Here is a 21,912-nt window from a genome sequence, read left to right as displayed (position 1 = left end):
GTATGCCTTGTATATGGCTTCTGGTGGCCGAAACAGATAGATAGACCCTGAACGATCTGATGACATATCCATGGATCCTGGGCAATCCCTTTAAAGTACAGATGGAGCAATCTCTAACTGGAATCGGATAACTTGCTGCGCTTTGGTATCTGACAACAAAAGCCATTGAAAGCAATGGAATAAATTCAAATTACAGGGATTAGAATCTGTTTACTTAACACGTTAAAAGTCATGTTAAACCTGGCTACGGAAAACGCTATAAATTCTGGTATGGAGTAAAATGCATACATGTTCATGATATAAACTGAGGCGCATATATACGGTATATAATGTAACCCACCTACCCCCTTTGTGTTCTATCACGAGTGCTGGATGAGATTTCTGATCCTGCACAATGCCCGCCCCGTCCCTTCTGCTCTCTGGCTCAGTGACAGGGACAGAATGATTTACAGTATGTGTGGAGGAAATAGCTCAATGCCAAATACAGCTCCGTGCAAACGTTACAGGGAAAAAAATAACCCAATATTTACTATAATGTTCTACAGATGTAGCAGAGCTGAGCTCACCGTTTGGTCCACATGGTCCTACCTGGTTGTTACTATACACAACCCCACTGACTATGTTACTGCAGAGGAAGGTAAGGGTACTAGTGAAAGTAATGTCTGCTAGCAAGATACTAGCACCAGGATCTCCATCATTCCGGAGTGTCCCGAACGATGTAGAACCGAACCACTACAACGATGGTGACACACGCCTATGATATTTGTTCATTTTTTTTGTTTGCTGGAGTTGGAGTATCTTGTACTCTGGTGTCAAACCTCGGTTGTGTAACACAGCTGAGAGGTAGAAATAATGTTGCAGGTTAGCGACGTACTATTACGGCGATGGTGTGACGTAATAGTATGACACGGCACCATAAAGGACCTACTCTAGTTACCAAGCTGGGTTACATAGAAGTCTATGCAGTGGTAGAGTCTTATCTGGAAGATACAGCAGTATCAGAAGAGCCATCATACAATGTAACAGAGTATAGCAGCTGTGTCTTTTCCAGCAGCCTCCTCTTCCTCCTTCCTCTCTCCATAGACTTCTATGTAAAAATTAGCTCAACCTGATAACCAGAGAAGGAAACAGATTTCCTTAATAAGATATTTTACAAGGTTTCTTATATTCACCTGGACTACTCATTTATGAAAGGTTGTTTTATGACTCAAGCTGCGCTTTAAGTTTATGTCTGATTTTCTCAAGCTAATAAAAAGTAAGAAAAAAAGAATAGAAAGAAGAAGAAAGAATAGATTCTCCAGACGCTTCTAGGGACACATTTCCAAGAGGTATTTTAATAGCACAGTAAACAAAGTGCAGCAGCGACTCTGTACATTGAATAGTCAGGGCTTTGCTAGGGAGGTTTTTTGCATTTCTTTTCATATAGTTGTTTTTCATGTTTCACAGGTAAAAAACTGCAAACTGTGATTTTTCCACTGTACAATAGTTTCATGTAAATGATCCACCCACTTAGAGAACGGGCAGGTGTGCTGCAGAATGAAGGAAAGACAGAATTTTGGGAGCCTTGTACCAAAAATCACAGCAACATAATGCTGCAATTCTGGTATATGACCCTGAAGAACTTCCCTTATTGTCAACACTGCATCTAATCCATCTATTAATCTCTATATTTCTCCATTTATTCTATCTATCTATCTATCTATCTATCTATCTATCTATCTATCTATCTATCTCTCTATCTATCTCCTATCTATCTATCTATCTATCTATCTATCTATCTATCTATCTATCTATCTATCTCCTATCTATCTATCTATCTATCTATCATCTATCTATCTCCTATCTATCTATCTATCTATCTATCTATCTATCTATCTATCTATCTATCTATCATCTATCTATCTCCTATCTATCTATCTATCTATCTATCTATCATAAGATTTTTTCTCACTATTACAGGAAATCACTCTGACAACTTCTTCACCAGATTTCAGACCCGATCGCCCTGCGGGCTGACATACCCATTGGTTCTTATCACCACTTTTTTCCTGTACCAGTATTTTTTCCTAATATACCTCTGGCAGCGCCGCTACGAGCCAATTATTTGTGCTTGCCTCTGGGCCGAATGTTGTCAGCCCTCCCTTGTTACTAGTACAAGGACACAAGCAGATGTCTTCCCATCGAGACTAATGTTGATAAATCCCATTCTGGCCGTCTGAAGGAAAATATGGTAAATCGCTCGGAATTTTAATACGGCAGAAAAAGTAAACAGCAATTTTGTAAACCATCATTTAGCAATCTCCAGCGTATAGCGAGGAGGCGACGGTAGATGCGAGCGTGTTGGTATTACGGTTTACTTTGTATAAGAGAAGATGGTCGCTGCATATTCTGTGACTAATGTGATGACAAATTTAGAAGTGAAGCGGCCGGGTGCAAAATCAACAAATATTTTATATTTTTATCCTTTATCTGCAAATCCTTCCCTTTCATCTGCAGCTCTTTGTTTTACAAAACATTAATCTGCACAGATGGCGAGGCCTGGTAATCTCTGACTGTCTGTTACTATGTTACCAGATACGCAGGGAATTTTTAATGAAATGGCAGTTTTAAAGGGTTTATATGAAACAATGAATCTTTTATTATTTTATGCACTTTTTGCTTTCACCGAACGTATAGAATTTATTCGCAATTTGGCTTTCTCGACGGTAACATTGTGTTTAGAGCATAAAGCGCTGGTAAGAGACAATGTTATGTAATAATAATAAATCTCAATATTGTATATCAAGGGCTTACGGGCAAGTTATAAGGGCTTTCCTACTGATTGATATGGACGCTTCACTACTTACCATTGTATAGTGGCCATGCTTGGTATTGCAGCCCAACCCCGTTCATTTGAATGGGGGTTGTAACATGGCCATGTGACCAACGGACGTGATGTCATTGGCTTGAAAAGAAAAAGTTAAGGTCAATACGTTGGACCTGGACCACACCTTTATAGGGTCCCAAAAGATTGCTGTGTTTGGGCTGGGCAACATGGACCGTGTATTGGACCCAATGACTAATCTCACCATAAATCGGCCAGTTCAGTCCAGTCAAGCCAGGGTTAGGATTATAAATTGGGCTGAATGGGCCCTTAGTGTCAGGTGGACTATGTTGAGGCCAAAGTATTTAACAGAAACTCCTTAAAGGGAGTCTGTCACCAGAACCCAACATACCCAGCCCTGTGCATAGATGGGTTAGGGTTCCCTGAACCCAACATACCCACTCATCTCCGCAGATGGATAGGTTAGTGTCACCAGAACCCAATATACCAACCAAGCCCTATAGATGGATAGGTTAGTGTCACCAGAACCCAACATACCCAGCTCTGCAGACAGATAGGTTAGTGTCACCAGAACCCAATATACCAACCAAACCCTATAGATGGATAGGTTAGGGTCACCAAAACCCAATATACTAACCAAGCCCTATAGATGGATAGTTTAGTGTCATCAGAACCTAACATACCCAGCCCTGCAGGTAGATAGGTTAAGGTTACCAGAACCCAACACACCCAGCCCTGAAGACAGATAGGTTAGGGTCACCAGAACCCAATATACCAACCAAGCCCTACGGATGGATAGTTTAGGGTCACCAGAACCCAATAAACCAACCGAGCCCTATAGATGGACAGATTAGTGTCACCAGAACCCAATATACCAACCAAGCCTTATAGATGGATAGTTTAGTGTCACCAGAACCCAACATACCCAGCCCTGCAGATAGATAGGTTAAGGTTACCAGAACCCAACGCATCCAGCCCTGCAGACAGATAGGTTAGTGTCACCAGAACCCAATATACCAACCAAGCCCTACAGAAGGATAGGTTAGGGTTACCAGAATCAGTCTGTTCCCCTTGTGAATCAGGCCCTCCATTGCTGAGATATTGCCGCTTTATCAATATCAAAATGAACTCTTTGAAGCATTGAGAGCATTGCCATTGCTGCAAATAAGTGATCAGCAATGCTCTTGTTGCTCCAAAGAGCTCATTTGCATGTTGACAAAAAAAAATCAACAGAGGCACCAATTCACAAGAGGAAACCCTGTTCTAGCCAGGTGACCCTAACCTATGTATATGCAGGACTGGGTTCATACGCTGACTCTCTTTAATGAACAAGCCATTTTGGAACCAAGAGAATTTTTTAGTTTCTGCCTTTCTCAGTCAGATTTTTTTTAAAATTTTTAAGGCTATGCAGATAATTTAGGACTTGTTTTTCAACAGAATATTCTTTTTGACATAATATAGGACAACATTTCATCTACTCCAATCTTTTTAGCATGGAGAGCTGCACGAGAAAGCAATGTTTTTCCATTGTGTTTATGGCATCCACTGTTGCAACTGACAAAATTATGACTTTATTATAATTACAACATCATGATGTTTACAATCAGCAATGACCCGGGTGCATGACATCAGAGAAGACACCATACGCCGTCTTTCTTCTGTGATGTCACCTGTCCAGGGGAGGAAAACACGGATCACCGAACGCTGCAAGGAGGAGCAGAAGTGGTAACGGAAGGTGTGTATAAATTTTTTTAAAAATTTTTTGTCACCTCCCATGGTCCTCCAGCTATAATACACTGGAGTATGTCCTCCTAGCAGTTTATCAATACATTGACAACTAAGTATTGATGATTCGTCTTGTCAAAAGGGTGTGGCCCTATATATTCCAATACTGTCAGCCCTGATTGGACAATGTAAGATTATGGGATAAGGTTGAGCCGATCTTGAGATTTCAGGATCGATTTTAAAATCCGATTTCTGATCACTTTCCAGCCGATCCTGATCGTGAAATTTGCTCAATCGCCGATTGGGATCCGATCTGTCCCGATCCTGATCGTTCAACCCTAGTCAATGCTTCTCTATGGGAAAAGTCACTTTTGGGGTTGAGATTTCAAAATCCAATTTACGATAATTTTGTAGCCGATCCCGATCAAGATCGTGAAATTTGCTCAACTCTAGCAGCGACATGCCCCAAATTGGTAGTGCAATTTATTCATACATAGTTCCATCACATTATGTAGATTTTTATACAATTTAGCGCTAAAAATTCTCTTACCTTCCGTCCTCCTGTGTTTATGCGCAGCGATGTTAGGAAAGGATCAAATATCATATGGCTGGTTTCTATGTTGATAGGCGACTGCCGCTTACCAACCGCACACAGATTCCAGGCTGAATTTACCAATCCCCAGAAAGAAGGCACTGCAACACACAAAAAGTACAATGAATTATGTAACACATACAACTGTATAAAGAGGACTAAAATATTTATTAACTATCCCTTCACTAGTCAGATTGTATATAGTGTCCTATCTGCAGGGTATACAGGAGGAGCTGATTGTATATAGTGTCCTATCTGCAGGATATACAGGAGGAGCTGAACAGATTGATATGTACTTAGAAAAGTTATCTGTTCAGTTCTGCTTTTCCTTTGTCTAGGAGTCCAGTGCTTGGTCCTATTCAGTAACTCACATGACCTTGTTGCAATACAGTCTCATTCAAATGAATGAGGCTCAGCTGCAATACCAAGCATGGCCACTACACAACGTAAGTTTTTTTTGCACCAATAACTGCGCAGGAGAGGTGGGACAGGAACTACGACAACGGAGGCATCGAAAAAAAATCATAAAGAGTAATTGGCTGGCCAAATCAGGCGACCTCCAATTTATACGAACAGTGGATTTAATATCTGGTTCATATGAGACTGTGAACTATGTGACTGTGAGACAGGGATAGATGTACAGGCAGGGTTAGCTAGGGATTACCTTTATTTAGGGGGGAATGTCATTCACCTAGCTCTTTGGGGCTCTATCTGATCGGGATCCCTGTCAGCTTGCGATATGCTGGAGCTGACTTTTTCCCATAGGAATGCATTGACCAGCGTTGATTGGCCGAATGCCATATAGAGTACAGCATTCGGCCAATCAACGTTGGTTCTGCTGGAGTCTCGTCTGTGAGGAGGCGGAGTCTAAGATCGGACCATAATAGAGACTGCTGTGGACCGATTTTAGACTCTGCCTCCACCGGCAGAACCAGCGTCATCTCCGATGTAGCAGTGCTGGCCATGCACTCAGCTCGGCTCATCTCTGGAGTAGCCGAACTGAGCGCACGGCCAGCACTGCTACATCTCGGCATAGGAATGCATTGACCAGCGTTGATTGGCCGAATGCCATACAGAGTACAGCATTCGGCCAATCAACGCTGGTTCTTCCGGAGGAGGCGAAGTCTAAGAGCGGTCCACAGCAGTCTCCATTCTGGTCCCATCTTAGACTCTGCCTCCTCATAGACGAGCCTCCGGCAGAACCAGCTTTCATTGGCCGAATGCTGTACTCTATATGGCATTCGGCCAATCAACGCTGGTCAATGCATTCCTATGGGAAAAAGTCAGCTTGTGCATATTGCAAGCTGACAGGGATCGTGACGTAATACAGTGACTTGGGCATGTTAGATGCCCCCAGACATGCTTCCCCTACTGTCCCAGTTGCATTCCAGGGTGTTGGCATCATTTCCTGGGGTGTCATAGTGGACTTGGTGACTCTCCTGAGTCGAATAGTGGTTTCCCCCTAAACGAGTATTTATTCCCCATAGACTATAATGGGGTTTGATGTTCGAGTATTGAGCGGCTACTCGAATCGAACTTCGAACATTTCACTCATCTCTAATAAGCAGCAAAGAGGTCAGAGCAAAAAATATCATAGTCATAAATAACCCCTGTATATGGGCAAGTTGTATTTTATGGGTCTCCTACTACACCTACCTATCTATACATGATCTGCACAATGACCCAGCAATTTGTAGCTCTTCCAACCCCCTTTAGCCCTCCTCAGCATTGTCACCACTTGGATAGACACAACACAAACATCAATGTCATTGATTTCCATCACTGGCGCGTCGCTCACATTATGCCAATAATTTCAATTATGAAAACTTGAAGACTGCGTCGGAGACTCTGGGTGACGGAAATCTCCGAGCGGCACTAAAGTGGTTTTGATCCTCTATTGTATATTTCTATTCTGAGAGAAGGAAGATTAACTCAAGACTGTGTGTATACATTATGGTCCGTATAAGACTAGACAAGACTGGACGTATACATTATAGTCAGCATGGATGTATACATTACAGTCAGTACGAGACTGGCCACATACATTGCAATCAGTATGTTAACACAACACTCTCCCCCCAGGGCAAATATTACACAGAAATCTATCACAGTCCCAAATTTTCTACACTAATATTACATAAAAGAAAGGAAAAAAAGCAATACTAAAAGAATGTGTTACAGTCATGGTAGTGCTCAGACTCTTGCAAATGAGCTATACAGTGAACCCTGGAAGTGGCCGAGTCTGCCAGAGCAACTGGTTTTGCCCGTGGCCATCATGCATCAGCACCTGTCAATCTTTATGTTAAAAGGCGCACTGGTTGTATAAAAATGCATGCTCTAGCAAACTCGACAACACCCCAGATACATCGAACAACTCATTTGTTTGCCGGATAAAAGTCGCTTTTCCATACAAGTTGTTGGTCATGACTCCCCCGTTGGTTGTATAAAGACCTCCAGGGGGTAGTGAGCCTAGTCACATGTACGGGTGAAGCTTGTAGAAAACCTGTGCAGGTTTGCATGTAGGTACCAGTATTAAATGTGTGGGAAAAGTGGAAGTAGTATGGCTGAGTGTGTGGGAAAATGTGGAATAAGTAAGGCTGAGTGTGGGGTTATGTAGAGGTATCAGAGCTGTGGGAAGTGGTAGAGCTGAGTGTGTGGGGGAACGGTGAATGCATCAGAGATGAGTGTGCAGAGGAGATGCATGTAGCAGAGCTGTGTATGTGGGAGATCACATGAAGGTAGCAGAACTGTGTGTGTTGGAGTGAAAAGCAGAACAGAGGTAGAGTACAGCTATGTAACTGTCCATAGAGTGATTTACATTATTTTTATTGACAAAGTCAGTCCTACGAGTGGAAAATGTCCTGCCGCCTTATCCATTATATCATTCCATGTTGCACTTCCACTCATATTGCTACAGTTACCAACACTGTCACCACTCAGCCAGACATGACCCATGGCCTGGTCCATCAAATTCCAATATAGCACTAAGTTGGTGGCACAGTATTGGCATCAAAGAAACCAAATCAATTATGATTTCACATCTGCCCCCATCAAGGGATAATTTTTGTTGCTTTTTTTTGACAAGCCAATTCATCATGTGGCTCATAACCACAAACGTGTCCCAAGCGACAACAAGTTGGTGGCGCCCTCCATCGGTAATGCTGGAATTCAATATGGTGTTGGCCCACCCTTAGCCTTGATGACGGCTTCCACTCTCGCAGGCATACGGTCAATCAGGTGCTGGAAGGTTTCTTGGGGAATGGCAGCCCATTCTTCACGGAGAACAACATGGAAAGAGACGTGAAGTCCAGCGAAATCCTTATTGATAAAAATTGTTCACTTTATTTAATCCATGATAAAAAATACATGCATCTCCATATATAGTGCGTGGCTCAAGGCGTATGGATGACTGAGACCACAGCAGATGTCAGTGACAGACTTAGACTGACCAGCTGACGCGTTTCGAAACAAATCGTTTCTTACTCATAGCTTGGTATGTCTAATCAGCCCACACCCTTATATGGCGGAAGGAGTTGTACATAAAAACAGCTGAAATCTAAACTGAGCAGATTACATATCTCAATTTATCAAAGAAACGTACAAAACCCAAAACGAACAGGACAAAACAAAAAAACACATTAAATGTATTCGATGCAAAAAACAATAAAAATGAAATGAAAATAAATTAAAACAAATAGTCCGTTATGACATGTGCTGCAAATGAAATATTATTTGAGCTAACAATATATTATATTAATATGACAAAATTGTGGCACTGTATTTTTGCTAGAGAAACAACGGTGTTAAAAAAAGGAAGGAAGGAACCTCAATGATGAAGCACTAACTATAATTGTGATGAAATATTCACATGCATGTATGAATACATGTATGTGCATCGCACATTGGGTCTCAGCCCTAACTAATGCACAGACTGTTTAAATATTCTACAAACAACACAATATGCATAAAGATTGAACCCAATTCAAACTGAAATGATGTACTCTAAATATTGAAGGAAAATATATAACTCACCATGAATAACCCCAAAACAGAGGCCTGACTCCGCGATGAGCTGTGTAAACATAACCATTCTAAATCTAAATAAGGGTCAAGGACTGTGCGCATGCGCTATACAAGACCATGTGTAAAACTACGGAGACGCGATCTCGCAATGAACGCACCCATACTGCCAATATTTTAATAGATATAAGCGAGATCATTGCGCCTATTTAACCCCTTAGGGTATCTGGTGTCAAGCTTTAGTATCCATCTCGCTTCAAGAATCTTTAGCTGGTGTTCACGATTACCTCCACGTATTGGTTTCTTAGTCTGATCGACAGCTTTAAATGTAAAGCTGTTGATGTCCCTGTTATGTAACTGGATGAAATGTTGAGAAACTCCAGTAGTTTTGGAACAAATGGTGCTGGTTATACTGTATAAGTGTTCTGCAATTCTAACCTTCAATGGACGGGTTGTACACCCTACATAATCTAAGTCACACTTCGTGCATGTGACGACATATATAACATGCGAACTTGAACAATTGAAAAAGTTATTTATGGTGTATACTTGGTTTCTATCTGAATTGCAAAATTGAGAGGTTTTGGTAACATATTTACATACATTGCATCGACCCAGACCACATTTGAAAAAACCTCTGAGATGTAACCATGTGGATGTGGGCGTGGTGACTGTTGTTTTTCGGGGGATGTACAAGCTAGGTGAAAGATAGTTGCCCAATGTGCACCCTCTTTTAGACACGAAGTGGCATCCATTAGATAATATGTTGCCCAATATTCCATCCTGATTAAGGATGGGTAAATTCTGCTTAATGATGTTTACAATCTGGGAATAGTTAGTGTTAAATGTCGTGGAAAAAACCACCCTGCCCTCAACGGCTCTGCTAGATGTGTCAGTTGCAGAATTCGAGAGCAGAATTGCTCTATCTCTCCTGGACACAATACTTTTAGCCCTTCTTATGGTCCAAGGTGGGTACTTGCGATCAAGAAACCTGTTGGTGACTTCTTTTACACTGATGTCATATTTTTTAGAATCTGTGCACGCCCTTTTAACCCTGACTAATTCCCCAACTGGGAGTGATTTGATCGTATGCCTAGGGTGTTGGCTGCGTGCATGTAAAAGTGTGTTGCCCGATAAGGGCTTTCTATACAAACTAGTATATACTAGATTGGTTTCCATGTTGACTGAAAGGGTTAAATCCAAAAAATTAATGCTTGTCTTATCCATATGATAAGTGAACTTGAGATTGAAGTCATTGTTATTTAAGTGTTCAATGAAATCTATGACCCTATCCGGTGCACCCTGCCAGACAAACAGCAAATCGTCGATGTATCGACCGAACCACACTATTGATTCCTTGAAAGGGTTGTTATCTCCAAAAATAAAAGTACTTTCCCAGAAGGCCATTACCAGGTTCGCCAAAGAGGGCGAAAATTTCGCCCCCATTGGCGAACCCAGCAACTGTAAAAAAAATTCATTGTTGAACATAAAAAAATTATGCGTGAGCAGGTAATCGACAACCGACAATACATATTCACAAAACTGGGGCGTGAATGCTGAGAACCTGGATAAATGAAAGGCAACAGCTTGTCGGGCCACTTCATGTGGTATGCAAGAATAAAGCGACATAACGTCGCAAGAAACCCACACATAATTCCCCCTCCACTGAAACCCATCCATGGTGCATAATAATTCCTTGGTATCTTTAATGTAACCAGGAATACGTGTTACAAATGGTTGCAATACTTTATCGACCCACTGACAAAGTTTCTCATTCATGGATCCTACACCAGATATGATGGGTCTCAGCGGAGGGGGAAAAACATTTTTGTGGAGTGCTTCACGGAGTGCTGCACTGAGGAGAGGTATCGATGTAGGTCGGTGAGGCCTGGCACGAAGTCAGCGTTCCAAAACATCCCAAAGGTGTTCTATAGGATTCAAGTCCGGACTGTGTGCAGGCCAGTCCATTACAGAGATGTTATTATTGTGTAACCACTCCGCCACAGGCCGTGCAGTATGAACAGGTGCTCGATCGTGTGGTAAGATGCAATCGCCATCCCTGAATTGCTCTTCAACAGTGGGAAGCAAGAAGGTGTTTAAAACATCAATGTAGGCCTGTGCTGTGATAGTGCCACGCAAAACAACAAGGGGTGCAAGCCCCCTCCATGAAAAACACCACCACACCATAACACCACCGCCTCCGAATTATACTGTTGGCACTACACACGCTGGCAGATGACGGTCACCGAGCATTCACCATACCCACACCCTGCCATCGGATCGCCACATTGTGTACCGTGATTCATCACTCCACACAACGTTTTTCCACTGTTCAATCATCCAATGTTTACACTCCTTACACTGAGCAAGGCGTCGTTTGGCATATTGACTTGCGTGATGTGTGGCCCCCAATCACCTGACCACGTTCGAAGTCCGTGAGTTCCGCGGAGTGACCCATTCTGCTCTCTCACGATGTCTAATGTCTACTGAGGTCGCTGATATGGAGGACCTGGCAGTAGGTGGCAGAACAATGCACCTAATATGAAAAACATATGTTTTTGGGGGTGTCTGGATACTTTTGATCACATAGTGTAACTTTGTCTGTTTGCTTTAGAGAGCTAGAAATTGGATAGATAGGTTCCTAAGAGCCCTGACAGTGTCATACACTATGTTTTATAGATAGGTTCCTAGGAGTCCTAACAGTATTCTACACTATGTTTTATAGATAGGTTCCTAGGAGTCCTGACAGTATTCTACACTATGTTTTATAGATAGGTTCCTAGGAGCCCTGACAGTATTCTACACTATGTTTTATAGATAGGTTCCTAGGAGCCCTGACAGTATTCTACACTATGTTTTATAGATAGGTTCCTAGGAGCCCTGACAGTATTCTACACTACGTTTTATAGATAGGTTCCTAGGAGCCCTGACAGTGTCCTACACTATGTCTTATAGATAGGTTCTTAGGACCCCTGACAGTGTCATACACTATGTTTTATAGATAGGTTCCTAGGAGCCCTGACAGTGTCATACACTATGTTTTATAGATAGGTTCCTAGGATCCCTGACAGTGTCATACACTATGTTTTATAGATAGGTTCCTAGGAGCCCTGACAGTGTTCTACACTATGTTTTATAGATAGGTTCCTAGGAGCCCTGACAGTGTTATACACTATGTATTATAGATAGGTTCCTAGGAGCCCTGACAGTGTTCTACACTATGTTTTAAGTCAATTTAAGCTGTAGTTCATATCAAGCTCGTTTGACCTGAGAGATTCTCCCATCTCTACTTTTCATATACACAGCACCATTTCATTAATTATTAAAATAGCTAAATAAACATATACATAACATAATAATGATAACAATATATTTTACAAATATTCAAAAAACATTTAAAGTGGGTTAGAAATGGGTTTTAATTTTTATTCCCTTGCTTAAAATTTTTAGTTAGATTTTCTTATATTGAAATCTCTGGACAGTATTGAAGGATTCAAGAGCACGGATTCCGTCTTCTTACAGCTACCTGTTACATATCAAAAGACCAGGTCTCCAGTCGCCTACTGTGTCTGCACAACCTTTGGCACGCAACTGGAAATTAGATGGTCTACATTTAGGAAAGCAGCTTTTATAATGGCTTAAACCCCTTTAACCAAACTATCCATCTACACTGGAATAGTAGGGGTTATGGTTATGGTAAAGAAGGACGATAATTGTAGAAATGCATTTTCTCTTGATATTTTTGAGTTTTTGAGGTATAAAAAAGGTGAAAAATAAAAAAACCTCAACAACTACTACCACAATGTTGTGCTTACCTCTGCCTACAGAGTCCACCAGTCTATAAGACTCCAGAATACTCTAACCTAGTGACCTTCTTCTCCACAGTCTCTCTTATTTCACCATATACAGGCAAAGGTTTTAAAAACCTCGAGGGTCTACTACATCATACTAAAAAGATTCATCACTTGTCATAATAAAATGAATATCCTTTTATTTCCCGAAAGCAGAATACCCCTTTAATGTTTCCAAATCTAAAATAATGCACAAAAGAGTCAATGCTAGAAATTGCCAGAATGAGGTCGACCCAAAGTGGTGAGTGGTCATATACAGTTTAATCAAAGGCGACTAAGAACTCCATTTCATTTCCATGCTCATTTTTTACCTTTTACTTAGCGGCATTAGCTCACGCTTTGGATGTGCCGACCAATCTTATTGTCCCTTTGAAGTGTAACTAATCAGATTGGATAATCCCATTATAGGGTAATTTCCTAGCAAAATATCTCATGGTCAGACAGATTGGGGTCGTGCTTGTAAAGCGATCGTCACTGTCACCCAAATGACTATAGCCAGTCAAGTCAAATCGAGGGCAGTGGCCCAGTGGTGTAACTAAAGTCTTGTGGGTGCAATCTTTTGTCCGGGGCCCCCTACCTCATCCCCACAGTGAATTCTTGATAGTGATGGTTTCGGATGCTAAGGAGTTTAATCCACCTTAGTGTGGTTAGGGTAATCTGTGGGTCTCCTTGGTTATGGGCCAGATGGAAGATGCAATCTCAATACTGGTGGTGCCAGAGCCTATGGGCCCCTAAGGCTCCATGGCCCCGCTGTGGCTTTACTCTCTGCACCGACTCAAGTTACGACCCTGCTGGGGTCATAAGAGTGACATTCTCTAGTGGTCACCCTGGTGGGAACACAACTACAATAACAATATTATACTGGGTCAAAGTTCTAAAGAAACCGCTGAAGACTACAGAATCATTATTAGCCATAAGATCCTGTTAGCCATAAGATCAACATTGGTCTATTAAATGAAATTAAGATGTCCGAAAAATTAGTGGCCATGACTTATGGTGGTGATTTATCTCCCGTGAGAATGAAGAATTTGTCATGTTGACACTCAATATGCGTTATCCCCAACATCATAAGCACATCCCAATCCCATGAACTTAAGATAGTTGGCCCTCTGGTCAAAAACATCAGTTTTGGCTGACGTTGCTTGTATTTGTATATGTGAAAATTCAGAATACAGTACTTGAATCCTTCAGATTTCTATAGCCCCCGCCGACTTGTTGTAACATGGTAACCTAATAAATGAGTCCATCAAGTCCAACCTATAATTCTATATCACGTTGAGCCAGAAGAAGACAAAAAAACTCCATTTGCCCTATCCAAACTTTAAATATGGCAATTGCAATAAATCCCTCTATCAATAGTTCCCGTAATTGGTGATATTTGGTCTGTAAAATGGATCAAAATAGATCCACTGTACTGCTTATCTCCACTAAAATTCAACATGCCTGATCCCTTTAAAAAGGTTATCCAGAACTAATGCTGATGACCTATAGTAAGGATAAGGCCATGAGTATTAGTTCCATGAGGGTTCCACAGCTGAGGCCGGGCAGATGCTATGTTCGGAGATTGGTACTGTTTAGATGCCAGGAGCCACACTTTGCACCATTTGATTTGTAGTGATGGGTTTCCTTTAAAGGGATTCTACCATTAAAAAAGTTTTTTTTTGTAGATAAGACGTCGGGATAGACTTTAGAAAGGCTATCCGTCTCTTACCTTTAGGTGTGAACTCCGCCGCGCCGTTACTTAGAAATACTGGTTTTTACCGGTATGCAAATTGGTTCTCTCACAGCGAGGGGGGGGGGGCAGCACTGGAAATGCGATGGGGGCATCCCCACTGCTGCTCAAAAACAGGCTCCAGCGACGCCTCTATCTTCTGCTGGATCCTCCCCTTCTTTCTTCGTCGTCACCTCCGACGCCTGCACAGTTGGCTCTGCCAGTGAGACACTAGTAGAGCCAACTGCCCATGCCCGTGGCCATAGTTCAGACGCCGCAATTGCGCGCATGTGCAGTTGGCTCTACTAGTATCTCACTGGCAGAGCCAACTGCGCAGGCGTCGGAGGTGACGCCGAAGAAAGAAGGGGAGGATCCAGCAGAAGACAGAGGCGTTGCTGGAGCCTGTTTTCGAGCAGCAGTGGGGACGCCCCCATCGCATTTCCAGCGCTGGGGCCCGCCCCCATCGCTGCCAGAGAACCAATTTTCATACTGGTAAAAAACGGTGTTTCTAAGGAACGGCGCGGCGGAGATCACATCTAAAGGTAAGAGACGAATAGGCTTTCTAAAGGCTATTCCGACGTCTTATCTACAAAAAAAAGTTTTTAATGGTAGAATCCCTTTAACTCAATGGATCAGTGCCGCAATACCAAAACCCATTGGTGAGTGAGCAGTGCAGCTCCCAGTATTATTAACCTGCCGGGAACTGGGCTCTCCCAGGACAACAGATCTTTGAGGATCTCAGCTGCCGGGTCATCGAAGATCTAATATTCATAGTTACATAGTTACATAGTAGATGAGGTTGGATGAAGACATCAGTCCATTAAGTCCAACCTATAACCCTACAATCCCTACAGTGTTGATCCAGGAGAAGTCCAATTCTAAGGATATGCCATTAATATTAGAAACTAGATAACCCCTTTTGAGCAAAGTTGGGGGCCCCATAACATAATTGGTGAAAATCCTTGGGTTCCCGCGCCCCTTCTCTCCTGTGTATGGAGCCTTTTACCGTCTAACACACATTTATCACTCTCCATGGCCGGAGTTGATGTTTCTTTCCCATGTTTAGTTACATCGGCGCAGGCTACAGTCAGTTACTTCACCTCTATTTCTCATCTAATCTTGTATTGCGGGGAATTTTTCACTCTGTCTGGCAGCTGTTCATTTCGGCTCTCACTTTTTCCTCATTGACATTCACTTTCGGAGTGATCTGTCTTAGCAGAACAATTGGCGACACATTAATTTAAGAATTTTCAACTCTCTTGCTCATTCTAATAGATTCAATTCCGACTACCCTGATTGAGCTTTTATTGAAGCTGAAGCCATGGAGTGGAACTCCGAAACTTCCAAACTCAGAATTATTCAAATAAATTTAAAGTGATAGCAGCCGGGAATTGTTTCTAGACACCGAACCGCTGCTCAGGACGCACATTTTCCCTTCCTATTTCCTACTTAAGTGAAATGCAAGGAAAACCTTTCCAGTTAATAAAACATATACCAAAATCTCACCCCATCTACAGAACTGTAAAGAAAAAATGCTAATATGTAGGGTTGAGCGATCGGGATCGGAAAAGATCGGATTCCGATCGGCGATCGAGTAAATTTCATGATCGTGATTGGAATTCTGATCCCGATCTTTTCCGGCAGGATCGAAGTCAGAGGTAATCTCAAGATTGGTTCAACCGTATTCATGTATATATCATTAATAGGGTTGAGCGATCGGGGAAGATCGGATCCCGATTGGCATCGGGATCGGCTGGGCAATGATCAGAAATCGGATTTGAAAATCGATCCTGAAATCTCAAGATCGGCTCAACCCTTAATATGCCAACCCATCTGGTGACATCACTTGATGCTATTGGCTGAGATTGCACTCCAAAGACTTCCTGTTTTACCCGCCCACTTGGTGCCCCCTACACATAATGATGGTGTTACTGATTCTCTCCTCCAAATGCAGGAGTAGGCAGCTATCCACAACATACAATGTCTGATAGAAGCGGGTCCATACCTCCATCCAAAAATTGGAATATCTACCCTGTTGCCCCAGAGTCCACTTCGATCTGTTACCGGCAGCTTGGGAGTAGGGTTGAGCCGATCTTGACTTTTCAGGATCGATTTTAAAATCCGATTTCCGATCATTTTTCATTCGAACCCGATCCCAATTCCGATCCCAATGCAAGTCAATGGGATTTTTTTATTAATCGGAGATCGGATTTTAAAAGCAATCCTATTCAGTATACAGCATGGAATCTAACAATTGTTAGAATCCACGCTGTGTAGTGAATCACTAAAGTAGCCAGAGGATTTTTTTTGATCCTCTGGCTACTTAGTCCCCCCTGGTGTCCACTTACCTCCAGAGATGGCTGGTCCGGTGCCCGATGCCTTCCTTCTTCTTTGCCTCGCTGCCGCTGCACGCTGCTCTTCTCGCCTCGCTGTCCCCTCCCTGCCAGGTTAGGAGAGTGTGGGCGGGTACTGGGAGGGGAGACGTCATGTCTCCCCGCCCTGTACCCGCCCACACTCTAAGCCACAAGCCCCGCCTACCTAGTGCTTTAAACACTAACCTGGGAGGCGGGCAGCGAGGCAAGAAGAAGGAGGGCACCGGAGCAGCCATCTCTAGAGGTAAGTAGCTGCTAGAGATTTAGTTTAGCCTTCCATTCGAATGAATGGAGGCAGCTGGCGCGCAGGGGGTTAAGGCTGTGTGTCGGCTGCTTCCATTCATTCCTATGGAACCGCAGCGGAGCCTTCACACTGAATATACATTGTATACTCAGTGTGAAGGCTAAGCAATGCATTGTGGGAAAAATCACCGATCTCGATCCCACATAAAAAGATCGTGTTCGCTCAACCCTAGTGTCCATCTTTGGGTTGATCCTGAATTACAATAATAACCTATTTAACAACATAATCTCTATTTCTTCTAACTTTATCATAACCCCTCACCCCCCACCGCACTCCCAGATTGTTCTGTATCTGCAGAACTATGAATGCTGCTCTGAGGTATAATAAAGATCCTATTCTACGTATAGAAAGAAGTGGACCCCAAAGATTTTCCCCCAAACTGTGCATTTTATTAACTTCAATACTAAACACGGTAAAATATCAGTGCCCTTATATTCATGAGATACAAAGAGAAGAAGTTTAATCAGGTTTGCACAGTCAGCATTTCTGAGACTCTATTACAAAGCCTACGTATCTCCTACACAATGTGCGTTCTGAAGAAGCAATAAAAAGTTGAACGTTATCCAGCAAGCAATACCGTCTAATATCTGCATACGCTATTTCTTGGCTTTGAACTCGATAAACTTATGCATTAGTCTCAAATGAGTTTGGCTGTATACCGCGCGCGGTAAAATGGCCCTTAAAAAAGAAGAGAGGCAGGAAAGTAAAGGAGGCGAGTAACGGTAATGAGGTACTTTTGCATAACTAGTTGTGTTACGGCCGATGGGGGACTGTTAGCTTTATGGCTTGTCATCTGTGCCAGTGGAAGAGGTTAATGACCTGGCAAATCACGCAACGCATTCCCATTGTGACCAGATGGTTGGAAATGTTCCTGTAGAGAATTGAAGACACGCCGCTCCATTGTCCATATGTGTTTGTGGACTAAAGACCTATACAATATTTTCCTCTATACATAGGAGGTGACTAAGTAGCAAAGACTAGATCATGTATGAGACTGTATACACATATGACAGGTAGAGTAGGACACAAGTATCTAAAAAGCCAGTGGTGAAAGGTAGCCGGCCCCATCTATGACTGCGGATACAAAAAGAACAGCTCTGAAAGGGATAAAAGTCAGTATAATAAAATATACATGAATAAAGGTTTGTATATGAAAGGACATCATAAGGAATTATTTAGACATAATTAAACATAGATGAGTATTGCTGCCTACGGAGGAAGAAACGGTTTCGAAAACAGCCATAGAGTTCTAGAAAGAATCTATAGCTCTATCTATCTATCTATCTATCTATCTATCTATCTATCTATCTAATATCTATCTATCTCCTATCTATCTATCTATCTATCTATCTATCTATCTATCTATCTATCTATCATCTATCTATCTATCTATCTATCTATCTATCTATCTATCATCTCCTATCTATCTATCTATCTATCTATCTATCTAATATCTATCTATCTCCTATCTATCTATCTATCTATCTATCTATCTATCTATCTATCTATCATCTATCTATCTATCTATCTATCTATCTATCTCCTATCTATCTATCTATCTATCTATCTATCTATCTATCTCCTATCTATCTATCAACTAAATTGATCAAAAAGTATACTAAGAACCTCACATAAGGCTACACAACCATGCTTGGACCGCCGGCCATGATAGAACGACACGGCCGGTCCATGGGCGTCACACGGATCTTATGATATGGCTCCTACAGACATAGCCCTGATCTTATCATCATCCAGTCTATGTGGGATGACATGAAGAGACAGATGGATCTGGAGCAACCCTACATCCACAGAAGATCTGTGCTCAGTTCTCCAAGATGGCGACAAGAACAACCTCCTTGCCGAGTTTTGCCATTAACTGTCTATACTGAGAAGAAGGCAAAGGGCAAAGGTGACACCCAATATTGATAGAATTTACATTTCTCTTCTTCGTTCACTTCATTTTGTGCATTGAAGCAAATAAACGATTTACCCTTGGGTGTGGTGTTGGACTATTCCTTTCTCTAATCCATAGAAGATGGGTTTCTTCGCGCTCGTTCTCCTCTGCAGGGATACGAAGATGTTCATGCGCGGTGACTAGACTTATCGGCTTTATTAAATTCTGAACTGATGAGGGACATCCAGCAGTCAATGTTTTGCAGTTTTTATGGCCCGAGGAAGACATTGTTCCGATGTCAAACCACATTGCTCTGAATTTAATAAAGACAAGACATCTCGGCGCTGTGTACCAACATCTTCATTTCACTGCTGGAATTAAACTCATGTTTCTATGGATTAGAGAAGGGACAGTCCAACACGGCATCCAACCCCAGTATGATGATCGGACCCGCTGAGGATTCCAAACAGGTTGCCTTAATATATAAGAAATGAGCTTTGTATCTACTGCACAACAATATAAGTTCACCACATTCCCATGGAGTGTACCTACAAGTAGCCCTTATGAAGTGACCTCTTGTTTTTATTTTTCGTTTCCACCTATATTTGTGCATATCCTATTAGTGGTTCTACAGTATATACGCACATTGTTGAGTTACATTATAATGACCACCAGCTAATAACTAGAGTAACCACCCTAAAATAGGCTGGAAGTGACTCAGTAAGGTGCTGGTAGGTTGTCTCAAGTATGTGGAGCCATGATGTCTGCAGTAAATCCCACATTTGGTGGAGGATACAAGGGGAAAGATCTATCATGTGAACACGACGATCCAAGTGGTCCCACAGATGCTCAATTGGGCACAAGTCTTGGGAATTAGGAGCTAGGGTAGTTCTTGGAAGTCTTTGTTGAGGTCCTCTAACCAATGTTGAACATTTCTAGCCATAAGATATGGCACATTACAGTGCTAAAAGACTTAATCTACCCCGGGGAAGACAAACATTAAATATGGGTGTACGTGATATGCATCGGTTCAGAGAGCCTTCCACATGGATGAGCGGGCCCACAAAAATGCCACGAAAAAATTCCCCAGACCATATGGCTGCCACCACCACCTTGTGCTTTTCTAGCAATGGTTGCAGGGTGTTTGTTCTCTGATGTTCCTTGCCTGACATGCCAATGTCCATCCGTTCGATGAAGTAGAAAACGTGACTCATCAGAGAAGGCAACCCTTTGCCAATCCCAATACTGTCATACAAATTGAAGCCTTTTTCTGCAATGCATCTTGGTGCAGCCAACTGCTTCGGAGCCCAGTACCAATACCCAGTAGTGTTTGCTGGGTCTGGTAGGTCCCTGGTTCATTTTCACAAAGAGCTGTACCACTGTAGCTTTCTGTTCAGCACTCACGCACCTTCGTAGCCAATATTCACCACTTATATCAATAGCATTTTTGTTATTACTAGAGATGAGCAAGTAGTTCTCGATCGAGTAGGTATTCGATCGAATACTACGGTATTCGAAATACTCGTACTCGATCCAGTACCACTCGCTGTTCGAATGTAAAAGTTCGATGCAGAACCAGCATTGATTGGCCGAATGCTATACAGTCAGCCAATCAACGCTGGTTCTTCTCCTACCTTTAGAAGTCTTCTCCGTGCAGCTTCCCCGCGGCGTCTTCCGGCTCTTCATTCACTCTGCCAGGCATCGGGCCTGGGCAGAGCCGACTACGCATGTCCGCTTGTAGTGCGGGCATGCGCAGTCGGCTCTGTCCAGGCCCCATGCCTGGCAGAGTGAATGAAGAGCCGGTAGATGCCGCGGGGACGCTGCACGGAGAAGACTTCTCGGAGGATCCAGCCCGACCCTCACTCGTGGACTTGGTAAGTATAATTTGATCGAACGTTGCCTACCCCTGAAACGAGCATTTTCCCCCCATAGACTATAATAGGGTTCGATATTCGATTCGAGTAGTTGAATATTGAGGGGCTACTCGAAACGAATATCAAACCTCAAACAATTTACTGTTCCCTCATCTCTAGTTATTACCAATGGTGCCATTTGCCCACTCATGATACACATTCACCACAGGATCATATAAAAACATCAAAACTGCGCTGTTTGAGAAATACTGCCATCCTTGGCCTAAGAGCCAATAATTGCCATTTTTCCCAACTGAGCCCATGACAACAATGAGTGATGCTTATTGGACAACAAATATACTCACAAGCCAGACAACGACACATCACATTCTCCATGGATTCCATCAAAATCAGGTGGTCATAGTAATGTGAGTTGACTGTGTATAGAGGGCCGTAGTATACAAGTGGAGCAGTAGTAGTATGTGCCCATGTGGGGAAGAAATAGCAATACCCCTGCCGTTGGGTCTCTGTATGATTAATACGACTGGTGAATTAATTGGAGTTAAGTGAGCCTTGAATCCTAAATTTCTTCCATAATGAGATAGTTTTGCTTAGTTTTTATATTGTTATTGTGAAATTAATGGGCAGAAAAGACAATGAGGTCAATTCTTAGATTAGATCTCCTGACTAATTACTTAGAACCGAGATCTGGGACTGACTATTAATCCTGTGCCGATAAATATAATTATTTCTATAAAGCATCCTG

At 42.4% G+C, this 21,912-nt stretch overlaps 1 protein-coding gene across 1 annotated transcript in view; it reads right to left on the bottom strand.

Moving 5' to 3' along the window:
• CA10 (carbonic anhydrase 10) overlaps positions 1-21,912 on the bottom strand; it is a 223,744-nt gene that overhangs the window by 62,851 nt on the left and 138,981 nt on the right. The window contains exon 3 of the mRNA XM_075279383.1: positions 5,100-5,242. Coding sequence (XP_075135484.1) covers positions 5,100-5,242 — 143 coding nt within the window. The remainder of the gene's footprint in view (positions 1-5,099; positions 5,243-21,912) is intronic.

This window comes from Leptodactylus fuscus, chromosome 6 (assembly GCF_031893055.1).
Source record: "Leptodactylus fuscus isolate aLepFus1 chromosome 6, aLepFus1.hap2, whole genome shotgun sequence".
NCBI classification, from domain to species: domain Eukaryota; kingdom Metazoa; phylum Chordata; class Amphibia; order Anura; family Leptodactylidae; genus Leptodactylus; species Leptodactylus fuscus.
The sequence above is the reverse complement of the archived record's forward strand: the minus strand, read 5'-3'. Positions and strand labels throughout refer to the sequence as shown.